This window comes from Sciurus carolinensis, chromosome 7, assembly GCF_902686445.1.
Source record: "Sciurus carolinensis chromosome 7, mSciCar1.2, whole genome shotgun sequence".
Taxonomy (NCBI): domain Eukaryota; kingdom Metazoa; phylum Chordata; class Mammalia; order Rodentia; family Sciuridae; genus Sciurus; species Sciurus carolinensis.
This window is the reverse complement of record NC_062219.1, coordinates 13,909,446-13,930,329: the sequence shown is the minus strand read 5'-3', so window position 1 is coordinate 13,930,329 and position 20,884 is coordinate 13,909,446. Positions and strand designations below refer to the sequence as shown.

The following is a 20,884-nucleotide window of genomic DNA, read 5'->3' as shown; positions in this document are numbered from 1 at the left end:
CACTGGAAGAAGAAAAGTGGATTGCAAGCACAGAAAAAAATTGGAAAATATACCCTGAATACCCTGGTTATTTCACACATTACTGGGGAGGAAAATTCAATGAGCACTTAGGTTCCAAAGAGTACAGAGGTCAAGTGGAAGGAATGGAGACAGAAATCTTGCTAGTGTGACTCGGAAAGACCTGGGTTAAACCACTGGTGTACCCTTTGTCAATCTTACTAGACTTCCTATGCCTGGAAGGAAACTAATAAGCTAGGTGAATATTTCTGGGAGGGAGAACATTCTCTGATCTGACCTTTGTTTGTTTGTTTGTTTGTTTTTTGTTCTAGCCCTCAAGATATAATGGAAAATTTGACCCTGTGGATATGGTTGACAGAATTGTAATGAAAATGATTTTCACTGAAAATCTTTTTTCCCCATAAGACCCTCCTTTATATAAATTTTCTGAACAATTTTTTACTTAACCTAATTAAATACTTCCTCCCATTTCCATCTTATTTTTAACAAATTTTATATAATAATTTTAAAATAAATTATTATTTTTTCCATGTCAAATTCTGATTAATATTTTTTTTCATTTACAAGCCTGTTTCAGATTTTACCAGTTAGAACTTCTGCCACTGAGATTTTTTTCCATAATTTTAACTAAATTTAGTATTCCCACAAAAGTTTATAGAACTGAAGATATCTGATTCTCCTATCAATTTTAATAAATCTTGGGCATGAGCACTTTTAGTCATGCATTATTTTATGCTTGTTATTTCTACTGAAAATAATGATAAATTGCAAAGAAGATGGATAATTTGAAAGCATCTGTTGGAGCGAAGATCATTAGAAAGATAAAATGAAGTGACTGTATTTCTGGGAGGGCCCAAATGAGGCAGCACACCTTGCTTGTTTTGAGAGTTCAGGGATGTGGTAGGCTGGCTGTTTCTCTTTTGGTCTGAAGTTCTAAGGTCGGGTTCACAGGCATTGGTCATGAAGAAGACCCTGGACAATGGAGGAAGGACTCCACATGCTTCAGTAGGAAGGACTCCAGGATTGGGGTCACAGGTTCCTGGGCTCACGCTCTACCACTACCAGATTCAACTCCAGTGCCTCCCAACATCCACTTTACCTCTCTGAGGACCAGCTTCCTCTGCTGTGAAGCGTTGGCTTCTGCTCTCCTGGCTGAAGGACTGTGGGGAGGTGTGGATTGTGATAATGGATGTGAGACCCTCTTACCTGCAGTGAACTTCAAGCCCAATGTGAAGGGAGGGGAGTAAATATAACAGTTCATCCTAATCACGAGGACAACTTTTTGATCAAATCCAGTGTGTCTGTTTTTGTGTCAACTGGAGTTTTACCTCCTCAGAGCTTCTTTTCTGAACACCCCATTCTAGACTATATCCTTTGACCCTGTCCGCCCCAATGTTTACCACGACTTTTAGTTACTTGTTTCCAACATGCATTTTCTGTGTTTATAGAATGTAAACCCCATAATGGAGAGACCAGTGTCTGTCTTGTTCACCATCGTCTCACCAGTGCCCAGCCCAGCACATGGCTCATAGGACTTAGGTCATTAAAAATACAAAAAACTTGTTCTTAAAACAATTCCAAGTAATTTCCATCACGTTGGCTTCAATGGTTTCATTAAAGAAAAAAGTTGTGTGTGATATATACACATATACACACACTCAAATATATATAGAGAGATATAAATACATATATTTATGTGTGTAAATAACTTTAAATGTAGACTTTCTCTACACATAACAAAATGAAACATGATAATTCAAATTAAGATAAAATAAACTCTAGTGAGGTAAATGCAGTCTGGTCAATACTAAATCTTGACAACTTTTACTTATTTAGTTATTACCATTTTATAAATGACTCAAATGTTCATATTTTTAAAAAATAATCCGAGTAAGTGGAGATAGTTACAGAATTTCAGAGTAGAAAGGCCAGATTGTCTAGCTCCCATGTAAGAAATCAACTGTGATTAGTTTATAGTGGTTGTCTTTTATTTTGTTTTGTTTTGTTGTTTTTTTGGTATCAGTGATTGAACCCAGGAGCACTTAACCACTAAGACACATCCCCAGCCCTTTTTATTATTATTGTTGTTTTTTTTTTTTTTTCATTTTGAGACAGGGTCTTGCTAAGTTGCTGAGGCTGACCGTGAACTTATGATCTTCTTGCTTCAGCCTTCCAAGCCACTGGGATTACGGAAGGTGTGCCCTACCACACCCAGCATGTAGTGGCTGTCTTAATGCTGTACTGAGATTTTGAGGTTCCATCTGGGTAGGAGTACCATATTGATTAGTTATATCATTTGATGGGGCAGGTTAATGTGGTAGTACAAGTGGCCTTAGAGCTGCCATTTTGGATTTGGTTTACTAGTCTCTGTGCCCATTTTTATGGTTACTCTTACAAACAAATCAACTGAATAATGAGGCTCTCCAAAAAGGTGAAGTGGTTTGTCCTAAGTCACACAATTAGGATGTATCAGAGCCAGGACTAGTATCCTATGAATTTGAATATTTGTCCTGTGTTCTGACTACTATCTAATCAGGGCTCTCCTGGATATGACATGTGTTCTCACCAAGAAAAACAACATTTAAAGAACAATAATTCAATGGCATCAGTAATATATGGTGCCTGATAGAGATTGAGAAAAGTTCTCACAGGAATATCACTGAGCTAAATAGACTGGAAAGGGCTCCAACTTCCATGATATTTTGTGAATCAAATCATTGAACATGGCTCAAGAGTAAATAAATCTGTTCCTGGGCTTAAAATATAGTTTTTCGATAATGATTTTATATAACTGAAAAGATTACTTTCATTTTACTTGGTTTTTGAGAGTAAACAATAATCAAATATAATTACTAACTTGAGAAAAATCAGATGACAAAGGCACTTCATACAGTTGTATAATTTAGATTCTATGTCAAAAGTTATTTATAATTCATTCACAAGTCAGCACACAAAAAAAGCAAGATGATAAAAATGTGAATTCTCTTTGTCTTCTTCCTCTCCATTGTTATTTTGAGATTTAGGGTAGGTAATGGATCAAATATGAATGTTAGGAAAAATGGAGAAAATAAATATGGCTATTAAATTAAATATTAGTTTATGTGATTTTTAAAAAGGTCATGTTCCTGATTAGGAAATACTATCTGAATGACATTTTAATAAAATTAATGTTCAAAATAAAGAAATTAGGCCAAAATATATCTTCGCTATTTTAGAAAAAGAATGAAAACCCAAGTTTATTTTTCAATAATCAGTATCTCTGGTAGCTCTCAGCACAGCCCAAAGAAGAAGTCATCCTGTGTACATCAAGTATTTTGTAAAGCTTCATCAACCAGCCACATCTGAGCAGCAGCCAGGAGGTCAGTGCCCCCCACAAAAACTAAAGATCAGGAAATAGAGACCAGAGAAATAAAGGAACCATATCTGCGAAATGTGGAGAATACCTTTTTTTCCTAACATTTTTTAAAAAAACGGAACAACCAGCTTTTGAAAGTGAACCATATGTAATTCAAAGGACTGACCTTGGTAATCCAAACTATCACTAGAAGATGACATACCTCACACGTGGCTGGGGAGAGAAATGGGCTAGATAATCTTCTCAATGCCTCTCTAATGTTGTGTAACTATAAGCAAAGACACATGTGGGGGCACATCTAGATCATCTGGTTTATTTGCCAAATAATGAGACTTTGAAATACAAATGAGAATAATATTATTATGCTAAGATTCAAGACGAGTTGATTAGATACTGAGGTTCTAGATAGACCAGAAACCTAAAGAATGTTTTCTTTTTATATAGAATTATGTTAGTGTTAGAAATACAGAGTGATATCAGTAATACATGTTTTGATGCTATGGAAAAGAAAAATTCCCCTACTTAGTTTCTATGACTACTTCTATATTTCTGTAGGAAATAAAAACAAAAATCAAGCTTTTGTGCATCTAATTTAGGAAGTTTTCTTATTTTGTAGAGAGAATAATGCTGGAGTATTCTGGAATTCCAGTGACACTTTAACCTAACAGATAAAAAACATTAAATTATTTGAGTACACTTCATTGTAAGTGAAATAGTTCATATGGCATTTCCAACTCAGAGATTTGTAAAGTAGATGCAAATTCATCTTACAGGTCTCAGAGGAAGGAGTGCAAAGCAGAACCTGGGAGCTGGCGTTGTAGCTCAGTGGTGGAGCACTTGCCTACCATGTGGGAGGAACTGGGTTCGATTTTCACCACCACATACACATAAATAAATTATACAAAGGTTCATCGACAACTAAAATAAGTACACTTAAAGTAACAAGGCAGCACAGGGCCTCCTCTAGTGCTGGATGAAACACTGAGGACAACAGCCCGGTTCTAGGGACTTCATCCATGTCCCTGGGACACAAGAGGCCGGTATGTAGTATGGAGGCTAAACCAGGAACAGAAAGCACCAGGACCAGACACTTAAATACACAGATCAAATCACAGTCGTTTAGTAGAAACAGAAAAGGCAACAGGGGTGAGGAAAAGAGACAGCCTTCCAGGGGCCACTGGGTTCTCTCAGGGCCTGAAAGCCCTTCGGAAGCTCTGACACCCCGGGGCCTGGTCATACTGCTAACCCACGGCTTCTAACTGTCAGCTGCAGCATTTCTTATGCATGAAATTAAATTAATTCTTTAAAAATTAAGAGGAACATGCTATTGGGTGGCTGGAGGAGTTTCTTATTGATTAGGTACATCCTAGCAATGGGAAAACTTGCACTTTCTGTAACAGAAAGTCTAGAATAAGTAATGTAATTTCTATTTCCACCCTTGCCCTGAAAATACTAGTGGTGATAAAGGCCCATTCTTCAGTGCTGAAAAATTCAATCATAAGCATCAACAAACACGTGGGTGATTGTTTTTTGTTTTTGTTTTTTTGAGTCCTTGTGCCAGAGGTTTTCAAACTAACACATATGTGGGAACAAAGTGAAGATTCCTGAGCTCTGTTTCCAAAACTTCACATCTAGAGTTCTGGGTAGGCCTCAAGAATGATCTTTTTAGACATACTCCCATAAGAGTGATCTGGGGAGGATGCTTTGAGAAGCATCACCCTGAGGTAAATTCTTCTTTTCCATTTTAGCACAGCAAGTTGCTTAAACAGGCCCAATAGTGTTAGCTCCTGAGAAGCCAGAGGACTATCCCACACAGTTCAGCCAGACAAAGCATAGTGGAGGAACCTGACCTTCAAACATGTGTTCAGGAATATGCATGGTTTGGAAGCTCAGTAATCTGCTCAGAGAAGTCTTCTGACCTGTCCACATCCCATGCACTACCCAATTTGGACTGTGGTTCCTTTAAGGCTATTCTTGGTCTTAGAGAGCCCACCTCAGTTTTCCAGAAGTTTACCTCTTTTGGTGACAGTATGGAGATGTAATCTTCATATATCATTCTGGCCTTTTCTTCAATTACTTTTTTGTTTTGTTCTTTCTTTAAGTCTTCACAGGCAAGCCAGAAAAGCAGATTCTCTTCGCTGTATTCTGTTCGCAGGAACTCTCTGAACAGGTTCCTTCCCGCTGGGGCCTTCATCATCTTGTCGAAATTTTGAGACCAGGACAAGACTTCATCTGCTGTGGGATTCTGGCTGCAGAGACGGAAGGTGACCATTACCAAAAGCAGCCTTGACCTGTGAATACTAGACTAGGTGAGGAGGGGCGGGGAGAGAAAGTCTACTCAATTGCTGCCATCTAGAGGTCAGGATTTTGACATGCAGTCCCGTCTGATCTGGCAAATACCTGTCAGGACCAGATCAGTTTTTTCTGGGTCTTGACCAACAATCAGGTAGGCAATATGCCTGGAAAGAAACCAGGTGATGAAATAATAAAGAGCTATATGCTGTACGAACATGATCATCGTAAATTCCTGATGAAGCTTGGAAATGGTTAAACCCTGACAATAACTTGCAAGTGGATGATGCTTTGAAGTATAAACTAGATTTTTTCTTGGTCTCACAATATAGATTTTCTAGCTAAAAGGAAGAGTTTTTCTTCTCTAGTACCCATTTTTCCACTGGTCACTGGATATATATATATTGTGTGCACTTGTCATGATTTTCCTAAAATGCTGCTGTGAACCACCTTCTGGTTCATTCCACAATGGCATTGGAGAGTTTCAGATACCTATGTGCAGATTTTTCCATGACTACTGCAGAAACCACCATTCATTGCTCCATCTGCATTTGGTCAAAGAGGTATCTATATTTTATTTTTTCTTAATCTTTTTGACCAGTTATTTAAAATAGATCTGTTACATTCCATAATGTCTGAACTTTCTCCTTCACTTAGAAATATTAAGTTTTAAAAAGTTTAAAATTACAGTGAAGCATCATTATGAAAAACTTCTCATAAAAGAAAAAAGAAAACACTTACATGAATAAACTTGTATTTTCATTTAACTCCCTAGACATTGCATGTCATTTCAACTTCTCATTTTGGATAAACTTGTCAGAATCTATTCCTGGAAATAGAACCAGGAGGCAGCTGGGTATCCTTCCCAATTGACTTTGGTAATCCAACATCTATCTATGTATATTCCTTCCTATCTTCCTTTCCTCCCTCCCTTCCCTTCCCTCCCTCCCTTCCCTTTCCTTCCCTTCCCCTCCCTCCGTCCCTCCCTCCCTCCCTCCCTTCCTTCCTCTGTGTCTGTGTGTGTATGTGTTTAGAGTCTTCACTCATGAAGAAAACTTTTAAAATACCCTCAGAAAAGGAAAGTTAAATAGGCAATTTGGGAAGCTAATTCATGCAACAATCTCTATCTCTTTCAAGAGAAAGATAAATGTAGACGATGTTTTGACTGATAACATAGCCAATAGAAAAACTGAGGAAAAGCAATCACAGTCACAAAACAAGACCTCATGAACCGTGTTAGCATTCATTTCACAAAACCACCCCCAAGGTCACCCTGAGGCAAGAGATAGGGCTTAGACACTCAGCAGACACAAGCAGCTAGGAAGGAGGTGCCCACACTCACCACTCCTCTAGGACCTGGATGCTCTCCATTCTCGTGGTGAGCGTGGGTCTTCCTGCGTTCTCCCCTCTTTCTTCATTCCTGACGGTGAGGCTGCAGGTAGCACAGTGTGTTATTTTGTTAAGAGAAATTCAATCAAAGAATGAATTTTACAGGAGAAACAGCTCATAGGAGAGTTCACTGTCAATTACGTGAGAATATTTAAAGTACAGAAATATCACACTTAAATGGTGGGTAACCTGTGCCAAATGGAGACAAGAGAACAATTTTTAAATAACATGAAAAAGTAATTCAGATATCAGAATGGATATTGTTACTTATTTTAAATTCCCTGTTACATAATTTGGAATACTAAGCAAATCTGAGATATTTATGTGATTATATGTTTCAATATTTGATATATAGTTTTTTTTTCCCCCAGTACTGGGGATAGAACCCAGGGGTGCTCAGCTCCTGAGCTACCTCCCCAGACCCGTTTTGTTTTGTTTTTATTTATTTATGTATTTATTTGAGACAGGGTCTCACTAAAGTGCTAAGGTGGCCTTACACTTTCAATCCTCCAAAGTTGCTAGGATTACAGATATGCACCACCACACCTGACTTAATACATACTTTTACATATTAATATATACACTTTTATATATACTTAATATGTCCTTTTATATATTTTCTTTATATGAAAAGTCATTTTGACTTTAAGTTAATTCTATTCAGTTTGTTTTCCATTTATTTTTTTTCCCATAATAGCCAAGAGGATAAAATGTCTCAGAATCTAATACAGATTTTGCTGAATTCACAATGTCTTTCCCTGCAAACCAGGTGTGCTGTCAACCAGTCACGAATTCAGTTTAAGTTACTGAATTTGTATTTGACTTTGTCTTTGATCTTTCACCTTTGATAATCTTCAGTGTTCTGAGGGGGTCAGGCCCGCAACTCTGAAGTTTGGGAACCTGAGAGTCTTGGGCAGGATTCCTCCTGGAATCTCTGTTTCTGGGGTTTAGAGTGGGAATTCTCCAGGATTACAGGAAGTAGGATAATCTCATTAGTCTTAGGGATCCAAAACAAGAATAAGAATTGTCTGATTGAGATAAACTTCAGCTGAGCACTGCCTTGGGGTGGAACGCCCAAAGTTCAAGGTGTAGACTGGAGATGATGGAGGAAGGTGGGAAAGATAACTCCTCCGTGGCCTTGGCAATCTTGAGCCCCCAAATTAGCAAACTGAAGCCTCTGTCTAGAAGCTGAGGAGCTTCATGAGAGCCTGTCAAGAGCAAAAGCAGGTCAGATAACACCTCTTCATTTATTTACTCCCCAAGAGGCAACAGAAACTATTAATTTTTAGCGGCTGTTCTGAGTCCATCTCATAGTAGTAATGTTATTCTCATTATGAGCAAAGTACAAAGTGGATTGGTAGGTAGGTGGGGCAAAAACTGGATACTAAAATGGCTGGTATACCTGGAGTGAGCTTGAATTCTACTCTAACCACCTGTATTTCCTTTGAGTGCCTACTAAACCTGTCTTCCATGTTGTTATCCATTTAGGTCAGATATGTGTTTTACAAGAGTCATTAATTTCTTAAAGTATCCAAGTGACAGTGCTTCTCTGGAATTTGAAAGTGGGTGGTTGGGGGAGATACACCACTGACAATATTCTCTGAAATTTCTTGCATATATAAAATATGCATGTATATGTATATATAAAATATGCATTTTTTTGGTAAGTTCTAGAAAGATCTTATTTAAATAGGAAATTAACACTCATACTGCCAAGCACTACTGATGTCATGTGTATGGATGTACAGACATATTAAGGTCTACAAGAAGACTGAAAAAGAGATCTCTCCCTGCTTAGATGATAAGAGCTTATTTCAATTGCATTCCCACGTGTCCCAGAGAATGTACCCCACAAAATGTAGGTATACCCCAGGTTAGGCAACATCTTTGAAAATTTGTTCTCCATGGCAGAGCAACAAATCTGGAAACCACGTGCGTGATTCACAAGTTTCCAAAAACGAGTTCTGGCTCTTATATCTGTTACTGTGATGTTTACAAACATCCCAAATGCTACCATATTAGAGCAATCGCTATGAAATACTGGGTTGTGTTTACATCTCGCACTTCCACAGATGGTAAAATGTGGACACACATTTGGACTAGAACTGCTTATAACAGATATTCAATAAGGGCTTAACTGTTCCCCATTTGTGCATGCTCTCCAACTAATACTGGACCCTGTAGAAAGAACCTGAACTTTAGCAACTGACAATTTATCCTCTTAATAAACTGCCCAGTAGTACCACTCTTCAAGATGGGTGCCATGGATTCAGTGTTCAAACACCAATGAAAATGCCATTTTAAGATGAAGTGGAGAAGATAAACAAGAAATTGCTGCTGGACTGTGTGTGAAAGCACCCAGAAACCACTGTGGATACTGGAACTCACGCAAGAGATTTTATTAAGCGGACAGGGAGAGTGTCTGCCCATAGGGTGTGAGACAGAGAGACAGAAAGAGAGCAAAAGAGAGAGAGAGAGAGAGAGAGAGAGAGAGAGAGAAAGGCACGCGGTGGAACTATTCTTAAGTAGTGGAATTTCACAGGCTAATAACAATGGACCAATGACTGACTAGGAGGTTCGCGGGCTAACAATCTGAGCCAATGACTGACTACGAAGTTTGTGGGCTAACAACTTGGGTTGCAAAGTGGTGTGTGTTGGGGGTGGGGGCAGAACACTGGTGGCAGCAAAATGGCAGATCTGATGCCAATAGTGTGCCTGCCCTGATCCTTACATCCCCACCCAAAGTTTCACTTGATCCTGCTCTAAGGAAGTATAGTTGTTTATTATTTTTTTAAGATACTAAACTACTGGAAAGATTTGCTATAGAGCAACATCTACATATTATCTGTGTTCGAGAAATATCCAAGAGGAAAACATCAAATGTAAATGTCGTGAAGTCACATTTTGTTTTTCATTTTCACGCATGTAACATTTTAACTAACATTTCTACTTCTTAAACTATTAAATCCACCAAGAGAACAAAACACATTTGCAGTACTCACAGTAGGAGTCTTGATCAAAGCTTAAATACTTTATGGAAGAAAAATGCCAACAACCTAGGCTACATATACTAAAATAAGCATTTAAGTTCCATTAGAGGTATTCTAGAATGTTGACTTTCAGAAGGGAGGAAATGTATTTGATAGATTTCAGAAAAATAAGAAAATGTGCTCTGTTTACTGGTAGACTTGATTTATGGGGGATTGGATGGTGGGATGGGGAAAACGTTGTGCCACTTAAACAGTTTACTTTTGCCATCAGGGATATGTGCACGGTCTAATTTGGAAGATGGTTTGCCAGTGTTAGGAGAACACTGGCTTTCAGGAAAGAACCCTTGAAATGGTTCCAAATAGGATAAAAACTTTACAGTAGCCATGGTAAGTCTGGGAAAGAGGATTATCATAAAACCATATATGTTCAAACAAAAATTCAACTGAGGAATCGATATGCTCAAATTTAATATATTGTGACACCAAGGCTCCAAGAAAGAACTACCGTCACTGGTAAAGGCAGACAGTTTCCAATATTTTAACATTCTTACACTGTGATATCAATCTTTTCTTTTTATGTAACAGCTTCTAACTAAAATTGCCTAGTGAAAAGTGAAATCAACATCCATTAGGTTCTGAAAAATCATTGGTAGATGATTCTTTAATATTTCATTTTCATCATTCAAAATATTCATAGTAAATTATGATAGCTTTATTCAGGACTTAACAATAATCTACAAATATGTATGAAACACCTGGCTTAATGCCACTGTGGCTGGAAATTCAAGATGCATAGGACAAAGATAAGCTCAGACAGGTAAGTAAACATCACATGCCATGCTGTTAAGAAGTAAAAGTAATGCCTGTGGTGTTTCCAAGACACCAGTGTGGTACTTATACTTTTGCATGAGGGAACTGAGGCAGGCTTTGCCGAAGAGGTCATGATTAAAGTGGGTTGAAAATGAGCAGATGTTTGCCAGAGAAGACCTGGCTAAAGGGGATTCCAAGCCGAGTGGTGAAAAAGTCTTGCAGAGGCTGGGAGTTGTCAAAAGATACCATCTAAATGGAGAAGAGAGTGAACAGATGAGATGTTCAGGGCAGGAGCACAAAACCAGGATGAGCAATGAAGTATGTCTCATGTGACCAGCCAAGAAGACCATGACGTGGACTGCACAGGCAGAGTACTCCCCCTTTGGGATGAACCTGGCTCTACTTGCTTTGTTTCCCCTTCAGGATGGTGATAATGCAGTGACCTGTTTCACAAGGGGTAAGGTAAGAAATAAGAACTTGGGACCAAAAGGCAAATTGTTTCAAATGCTTAATTAAATATAAGGCCGAATGGGCTGCATACTAAAATGGCAATTTCAAATTTATTAAAGAGCTTTTCATTTCCAACGTAGGAAAGAGAGACTCATACTTTGCCATTATTATAAAACGTTCCCTCATACATTGCCTTCCTTACTTCTTCCTCCTAACAGTCCTGTGGGGTAAGCAGGGTGTTTATTATTAATCATTCCATTTTATTTACAAGGAAACAGTCATGGAGGTTTATTTACATGGAACAATTACAACACAGCAGCTCCCATCCCTGGACTTCTTGGCTGTGCTCATTTTCGCTTTGCAGGGTCGCTCTATGCAGAGAAGAGTTGACTGTGAGGTTTTACCGTTTTGGTAAAACATCAGAGGATGCTGGGCCCAGGGTCTCAGTCTGCAATAGACACGGGTGAGTGGCAACTTGTTTTCAGTTCCCTGGAACCTGAGATTACCAGAAAGAAGCTGGGAGAGAAAGTTCTGACAGCAAAGTCTGAAAGAGGAAGAGAAGACATGATGGCATGGATTGTGGACAAGCTTCTGTGACTGCAAAGCCAGCCGGGAAGCCCACCCTCCTCCTCCCAGTTATTCCTGCAAGGAATAACTTGCAGAGAGGAAATCAGGGAAAGACAACAAAACTGAGGCATTGCTTACAAAAGACTACCCCACGCCCCAGATCCACAACCACAAAAGCACAGAGGCACCAGGAGGTGGGACAGGAGCCACATGACACCCATAATGTCAGACAGGTAAAAGCTCAGTGTCAGATCTATGACCTGAACCTCATCTCCTTCATTTCTCCATTTTTATAATAGGACTTGGTTCTGAGGGGGGGTTTGTGAGGTGGAAACAGGAGCTAGTCATCTGTGTCTGGAAAAGTTACACAAGACAAATGAAGAATTTGAACACCGTTAATTTAACATTAAAAATCTCATCCCCCCTGTAAGGCCTCTGCCTGCATTTCAGTCATGTATTCTGTGTCATAAAACAAGCCTTTCACTTGGTGTAAGCTTTTGCTTCATGTACTTAAGCTCTCAAGTAAAATATTCAGCTATTAAAAAATCTCTCCACTAGATGGCTGTGTTACCTTTATAAATACAGTGTTTTAACCAAGTCAGAATAAAGAATAAAGAAGTTTCTGGGAGTAATTACCCATATTTGGAAGAAAAAAAAAATCTATTCTTATAATAAGGAGTTTTAAGAATTATGTCTTTCTAAGGAATTTGAAAAGAGTCCTTCAATTTTTCTGTGAATGTAAACTCCAAGGGATAAACTTAATGTTGGGAGGTGTGTATAAATGGAATCATTTTTCCTTTTGGTTATTTAGAAAATGTTCTGAATAATCCCTGACTCAAAGTCATTGATTTGGGAATACTTTTAGTCATAAAAGCAGGCAGGTGTAATGTTATTAACATTGTCATTATGTTTTCCAATCATTTATTTATTTCTTTATTTTTGTGGTGCTGGGGATTGAACCCAGGGCCTTGTGCATGCAAGGCAATCACTCTACCATCTGAGCTATATCCTCAGTCCCCATTTTCCAATTATAAGTTGCTTTGCACGCTGCTGTCCTATGCTGGGGGGATACAGAACTTAGGTAATACATTCTTAGAACACATCAATTGGATAAGATTTTTAACTATCAACCGGTAGGGAATGTTTTTATGCGAAATGTTTTAAGATAACTATTGTGAGAGGTTCTCCATATTATTTAAATTCCAGCTTGAGTTGTCCATGAACATTAGTTTCTTCTTTTGACTCGTGGAAACCAAAACAGATCGCTTCATTCTCCAGTTCTTTTCTTTGCCACTGACGTCTCCTTCTACATGAATCTGCTTAACAACATGGGTTTTAAAACTTCCTTCTTTTTATCTGTATTAAAATTCAATTTCAAACCTCAAGCTACAAATTTGATGTATGTCATTTGATGTAGACTGCAAACTGCCTCTGACAAGTAATTGCATGGTTCAAATCTGGAACCACTCTGTAAGCTTATGTTCAGTCAGAAAACCAAAGTTTCTTATTTGGCATAAAGTCATTTTATTTTTCCTTAGAATTAAGAGAATCCGAGGACTGAGTATGTAGCTAAACTATTTTATGATACACATCCCATAATTTGTTTTTGTTTGTTTGGACTGGGGGTTAAACTCAGGTGTTTTACCACTGAGACACACCCCCAGTCCTTTTATTATTTACTTTGAGATAGGATCTCACTAAGTTAGTCAGGGCCTCACTAAGTTTCTGAGGCTGGCCTCTTACTTGTGTTCCTCCTGCCTCAGCCTTCCGAACCTCTAGGATTTCAGGTGTGCACCACCGTACCCAGCCACACACCAGGATCTGAATCTTCACCTTGGTCTTCAGTTGCCTAAAATCCTGTGTTAAGTTGTTCCTTTCACCCACTGTGAGCTTCTCTGAAATTTTTAAGTAAGTTAGTGGATACTTTTGTGGAAAAGCAAACCTCTGGGAGGTGAGAAGATCAAGGGGCCTTCTGTCTCATTAACAGACACCATGGCTAAAATGGCACGTGATCAACTGAGTCTTTAAATGCATTAGTTAAGGTGGAGCTTAAGCTTCTGGTTTAGGGAACTTGTGTCCCTGCCATAAACAGCAGAATGAAAAAGCAACAACTCCAGCAGCTGGTATTCAGGCTGGCGCTCACTTACCCACCACCCATTTGTTCCCTCTTCCTGGTACTTTCCAGTTACTGGATATATGACTTTGTCTAGGGCGGAGGTCCAGGGCATCCTTAGGTACAAACGCAACTGACGACAACTATCCCGACCTGCGGGGAAACTTGACTGCAGAACACAGAACTCCTAACGCTCTGGCAGTCCTGTGGCTGCTGGTTCTGCTCTAGAATATGCTGGGCAGCTCACAAGCTGGGGAGAAGGGCCCACGGTCTGTGACATTAACTGACAGCATTCGAGAGCGCACAGCAGAGGTCAAAGCCTGCCATGTCGGGAAATTCCTTTCCGCTTGAGACTGTAAGGGGCCTGGAAATACCTGTTAATAAAGGATTATTCAGGGACCTGAAGCATGTCCTGAACCATAAACTAAACGATTTATATATGTAGCTAATCCCATCTCACCAAGAAAAAAATGAGGTTCACAGAGATTAAGTAACTTGCCAAAAGCTTCCGGGTTGCATGTCACAAAACTGGGACATACCCAAATCTGCCTAATGCCACTGTGGCAGTTCTTTCCCTACCTCATGCTGTCTCTTGAGGAAGACATGACATGAGAATTTGTGCATGATCGTATAAAATGGCAACACCAACTCTAGTTACAATGAAACTTCTGGAACTAATACTCCACTAATAGCTATGGAATTGGTTGATTGAAATGTTTCTGTACTTTTAGATAATCCAAATTTTTTGATAGAAGATGCAGTAATGGTATAACTTTGCTTTCTCTTAGGAACAGATCCCCCAAGGCACAAGATGTACACTTATGTGTGAAATACAGATATTTGAAACAAAGATTTTATATCATTGAATATTATTATGTTCATAATACCCAATTTTGTAGAACTATTATACAATATGCTCCATTTTCACTCAAAAGTAGATTTCAGGATCTTACCTAGGAAAAAGAGACACAAAATTCTTGAATAATGTCCTAAAAAAGCAAACAGATTGTTAATAGATCTACCATGCCTAGCCCATCAAAGAAATTAGACAGGGCCCAAAAGAAAGAATGAAGAATTTAAATAAGAGGGACAAAATCAGAGCTAGTACTTACTTCAGTCAGATGTAGCATGACTAGGACACCCTATCAGCAGGGAAGGAAGGAGTAGCCAAAAGGTCAAAATCTCATCTTTGCATTACTGTTCAGGGGAGGCTGGGGAATTCTTGCAGGTCGTCCAAATAGCTACCTCATTTGTCCTGGATCTGGGAGGTTGAATTTCATATTATCTTAGAAACTGAAATGATCTGCTTTGATTAACTCAGGAAGGGAACTTTGACTCCCTGAAACCTAACCTTCATACCCAAGGGTCACCATGTCTCAGGATCTCTAAAGAGGGGCTCACTCGTTTTCTCTGACATGGTCTGTCTCTCTTCAAGTTCCTCCTGTGGGCCTTAGGGAAGAGCTGGGTTCCCTCCTGGTTGACCACAACACAGGTGCTTTAGGACCTCTATCAGATGGGACTCGCCTGGGGCATTGGCAGCCTCACTGGCTCCCTTTGTGAGACTCTCCACTCTCTTGGTTTGGGTGGGACCCACTGCTGTGTTTTGTGAGACTTTTCCCTCTGGGAGGAGGGTCCCTTCTCTGCTGTGCCTGAGCATGGCACCTCCACTGGTCCTCTGCCCTGCCACTGTTGGTAGTCCAGAGCTCGCTGCTCTTCACTGTCTTGAGCTCTCCAGAGCAGTCACTCTCGTTTCTGGGTAAAGTGTACTGATGAATCCAGAAGGTCACAATCACAGGAGCCTTGCCGTGCAAGCATCAGACTCAGGTACACAAGTACCTCTAGGGCATCTCAAAACAGTGAGCTGAAATCATCATCTCATCCTTGGTCTAGACAACTTCCTATTCGCTCATTTGATGGATCAACATCAAGTCAACCACTCAAGCATGTAGTATGGGATATTCCTTATCTCTTCTTTCTCTTATCACTATTTCTTGACACCATCTTGTAATGTTTTCTTGAACATCTAATTCTCTGCATTCTTTTTACTGCCTCATTGTTTGGACCCCTAAACGTCACTCATTGTCATGGTTTGGATCTGGAATGTCCCCCAAAGACTCCTGTGTTGAAAGCCGCTCCCTAGTGTGGCCATGTTGAGAAGTGGGGCTGTTGGGCAGGGACTAGGCCATGAGGACTCTGACCTCATGAGAGGATTAACCCACTGAGAGCTGAATGGATTACTGGGAGGTGGTGGAAACTTTGCGAAGTGGGGCCTAGTTTGAGGGAGTGAAATTCAGAGGCGTGCTCTTGGGGATGGTGTCTTGTCCCTGTCCCTCCTTCTCTCTCTGCTTTCTGGCTGACATGAGGTGAACAGCTTGCTCCACCACACCCTTTCACCAAGATATTCTGCCTCATTTCCGGCCCAAACAGTAGAACCAGCCAACCATGGACTGAAACTTCTGAACCACAAGACAAAATGAATCTTTCCTCCTCTAAGCTGTTTATGTCGCGTATTTTGGTCACGGTGACCAAAAAGCTGACTAACACTTTCACTGAGGGTACTGCCAAAGTCTCCTAATACTTCCCTTGCTCTTTGTCTTGTCCTTGCAAATAATTTCCATTCCCTTCAGAGGCTGAAACATAGAATAGATTTTGTCATCTCCTTACTTACTCATCTTCAGTCACTTCCCATCTTTAAAAAAGTGGGAGGTCCTACCTAACTCCTTTGGTGGCATAAAGAACATTATTTTTGTTACCAGGCATTGAACCCAGGGATGGTTAACCACTGAGTCACATCCCCAGCCCTTTTTTATATTTTATTTAGAGAAAGGGTCTCGCTGAGTTGCTTAGGCCCTCACTAAATTGCTGGGGCTGGCTTTGAACTCAGAGTTCCTCCTGCCTCAGCCTCCTGAGCTGCTGGGATTATAGGTGTGCTGATTTTGTTATTGTCGTCACCAATGTCCCTGTTCTTCTATTTTGTGCTCCTTGACTTTACATCCCAGCAATACTAACTGAATTTTATTGCTCTCTCCCCAAAACCTTGCCCTTCTTGGCAAAAATCACTTCTAGCAGTTTAACAATACATACGCAGCAGGATGAAGGAAAATGGTGCACAAGAAAAACTCTCTGGTGCTGCCGGGCTCAGCACCAGCCGCCACACAATTACCTAGGTTCTGAGAGAATGTGCCTGTGATTTTTCAAAAGAATTTCTGTGACACAAATTTTCTCGTTTTATAAAGCAAACTCAATTGGCACATCCAAATCAACCATCCATCCAGCACATGTTCAAGAAACTCCTAACGTATGTCAAATAACATACTGTGAGCCAAAATGGCATTTGGCTATTTGAAAACACGAAACCTGAGTGTACAGCCATGAAAGTACATAGTGGTGGTCAACCAATATGGACTTTTGGGAATTCATCTACAAAGTCCACATAATTTGACAGAAAGTATTTACCTGAAAAAGAAAAGGGTCAAATGGAAGAATCACTGATATTAAAAAAAAGAAATGGTACGGAGAGTTTGGAGTCAGACTCTGGCTCTCATGCGTTCAGCCTGGTCCAAGGAAGAGGAGACACGGCTCAGCACTGGCCGGGGGCCGAGGTCTTCCCTGAGGCTCTGGCACACCCTGGTCACCCAGACCAGATGGTGCTCACCACACCGCCACACGCTGTGAGTCAGAGGTCCTTCCCGGGTCTGAGCTGGAAAGGACTGGAAGCTGACTGGAGTTCTGGTGCTGTGGACCCCACCCATGTCTCCATGCAGAGCCTGTCCCCAGATGCCCTGTGGATCTCTTCACCTACAACACCTTTCCGCCTGTCTGCTCAGAACTCTGGGCTTCTGTACCAGAGGGAAGCTCCCCGTACCCTCGACTTTGATGCTGAGGACACCTGTTTTCTCTGGAACCCCCTTTCCACATGGAGTCCATGCTCCTGCATTCTCAGCCTGCTGGGGCCCCCTGTCTGCCATGGCCCCACCTGGTACCAGCTCTCTGAAGGAACCGCCCCTCTCAGGAGTCTCTTACACAAGTCACTCCTCCCACTTGCCACAGGACAAACTGGGGCCTGGCACTCGTTTTAAAATCCTTCGAGGCTAATGCCATCTGACTTGCCTGTCCCCCTCTGCTTATCCCCTCACAACCCTGTCACACCCCGCCCCAGCATTACTCACACTCCCCTGGGTAGGGGAACCTTGCCATAGGTGACCCCAGGGTGTCCCCATGGTGTCTACGAGGACACTTCCTTGTTCTCTCACTGCACTACCTGGGGACTGCCTTGGCTCCAAGCTGGCTCCTGCCTTCTGGCCTGAATCAAGTTAATCTGCTGTCTTTCACTCTTGACTGAACCACTGTTCTCCTTTCTACTCTCCTGAATAAGACCAAGCATAACATTTTCATCGATGATTTTGTTTCTTTCCTGTTCATCTTTCAGTCGATAATCTAAATTATGCAATGTGATACTTTAAAAAACATGCATTTTTTAAGAAAGTAAATGCAGAGAAAAAGTACATATTGTATACCTTTGAAGACAAAGTGTCAATTCAGTTCTGATTCTATTAGCTCTGCAATTGATAGGACTCTGGGTACATGTAACACAAATTTGGCAGAGGCAGCTTAAATATAAAGTTCTTTCAGAGGGTGACCTGGGAATAAAACCAAATATTCATATCTAGATGCAGCTGCTTAATAAGACTTTGCTCTCAGGCATGGCAGAATAAAGGAGCACCCCAAGAAAGCTGATGAAACCCAACAGTACAGGGAGAAATGGGCATTCAATTAATTGCAAATGAGAGATTTAAGGAATAAATGATACTACAAATTTCCTAGTCCTAATGTCCAACTACTGGTGGTGTGAATGGCTTATGAAACCTGGGTTCAATTCAATCACTGTCTTTTGCTTGTGTAATTTTAAGTTCATATAACTGATAGAAACGGTTGAGGAAATTCACCTATGCCCTTGTGAGATGGAGTTTTGAAACTGGCGGATTCTTTGTAAGTTATATTTATCTGGTTACAAGTGCTTTGGAAATCCTGTGCTGAGTAAGTTATTCCACAGGAATAACTTATGCTCCCTCGTGGGCTGCATCCGCACTCTGAGGGTGATGGGTACAGAAGAGACTATTCACTGGCGCCTCAGATGAAAGGAGTCAGCTTGCATGTGTGAGCAGTTTTAGTTCCAGGGAGTGGGTTCTCCACCATGGTACAGACATGGATATTTTTTTTTTCTTCTTTTAAAAAAAATTCTTTGGCTTTGAAAGTTTGCATCTTAATATTTCCATTGGCAGAGAGCTAAAGTGTGACAGCATCCGAGGATAAAATAGGGCATTTCTTTTGCACTGTTTTCAATTACAGAGGCTGTGGTGCTTGCTACAGTGGGGGGCAGGGGGTCTCCTGGAGCACTGATGAGCTGTCCCACGGTCTAGGGACTCTGGGCATGAAAGTGTCCAAAACAGAGGCAAGTTTGGTTTCACAGGACTAATCAATTTGCTTAATTTATTCTGTGACCAATCCCTCCTGAGAAGAACCTGGTATCATGGGTCACATCTTGTGGTACCGGAGACTGTGAATTTGATTGGGAAGGTGGGATTTGGAAATGGTTCATAACCAACCTGGGAATGAAGAGTCTGGAAGTATTAAAGTGGATCCATCAACGGAGTGGATATCAAGAGGCTTGAGTTTCAATTCCACCTCTATCACTATCACATCTCGTGACGGCAATCGGTTTCCTGAAGTGTAGAATTAGACATGGCATTTTCCAAATGCTTTGTAGTTGTCGTTGGTGGTTTGGTTTGGTTTGGTTTGTGAGAGCATTTCTCTCAAGCAAAAGCCTATACCTAAGTCTAACTTGTAAAACAACTAAAGACAGAAACATTCCACTGCCAACTCCGAGAGGGAGCCAGAATGTGGCCAGAGGTCCTTTCCCCCTCTGTCCCCACAGCTGTCACAGTCCCTCTGCTCAGCACCACACAGAGGCCACACACACAGGGAAGGATGGTAGCTGAGGCCTCCTGATTTCTATTTTAATGACTAAACACAGGGAAACCCATCTTGCTTGATGAAACACAGCTAGGATAGCCAGATATTAAAAGAACGATTAGCCCCTAAAGACCGAAAAAAAAAAAAAAAAAAAAAGACCTGGGTTATTTCAATGTAAACCTGGATTCTGTGAGAGCATTTAGCTTTAAGCTCAAAATAAGAATCTGAAAGCTCTCCTTTCCTGTCCCCTTTTTGATGCCTGTTGTGTTCTGAACACACAGCACTTTCCGTTCAGCAATGCACCTGAGGTGTTACCTCAAGATCTGAATAACCCCACGGCCTTCACGGTGGTTTGTGGGGAGCCCCCAACACCTTTCGAACATTTCTTCCATGTGAAGAACAGGCAAAAAGGCTGCCCCCTGAAATGGCAGTTATTCTGTTTTCCTGTGTCAACCCTGAAGCTCTAGACAAGTGGTCTTGCTAACACTATCTGCCCAGCTGTCCAGAATCGACAGTCTCATGGACGGAAGGTTTTGCAAGAGGACAGACTGTCCATCTTATGGCTGAGATGCAGGCATCCATCAGCCATTTACGTCAGACAGTTAAGTGGGCTAAGCCCCTCTCTCCTGTCTTCTCTTCTTGAAACACACAGCTATGAGGAGAGCTGGGAGGCAGGAAACTGGCTTCGGGAAGGAAGTGGTTCTTTGACAGCTGGAGAAGGGGTCAGCTCAACACTCATGAAGTCTATCCAGACTGTTTAGATCTTGAAGGAAACTGTGGACGTATCCAGCTGTGATATACTTACTCCCTATATCATTCCCCCAAATAAAACACACTGGTAATTTTATAAAGATAGGAATAAATTTAAAATGCAAGGACAGTGAAATTTGAAAGAAAAATGTAAATCTGAGGGAAATATTAAATTGT

At 40.7% G+C, this 20,884-nt stretch overlaps 1 protein-coding gene across 10 annotated transcripts in view; it reads right to left on the bottom strand.

Moving 5' to 3' along the window:
- Positions 1 to 20,884, bottom strand: part of Rgs17 (regulator of G protein signaling 17) — a 97,195-nt gene that overhangs the window by 7,332 nt on the left and 68,979 nt on the right. For 9 of the 10 annotated variants that reach the window (XM_047558630.1, XM_047558639.1, XM_047558629.1 and 6 more), the window contains 2 exons: positions 7,008 to 7,097; positions 5,388 to 5,622 (listed from right to left, as the gene is read on the bottom strand). In XM_047558630.1, the coding sequence (XP_047414586.1) occupies positions 5,388 to 5,622; positions 7,008 to 7,097 (325 nt within the window). Of the gene's footprint in view, positions 1 to 2,092; positions 5,623 to 7,007; positions 7,098 to 20,884 lie in introns of those variants that run through there. The other variant, XM_047558636.1, reaches the window with a different exon arrangement.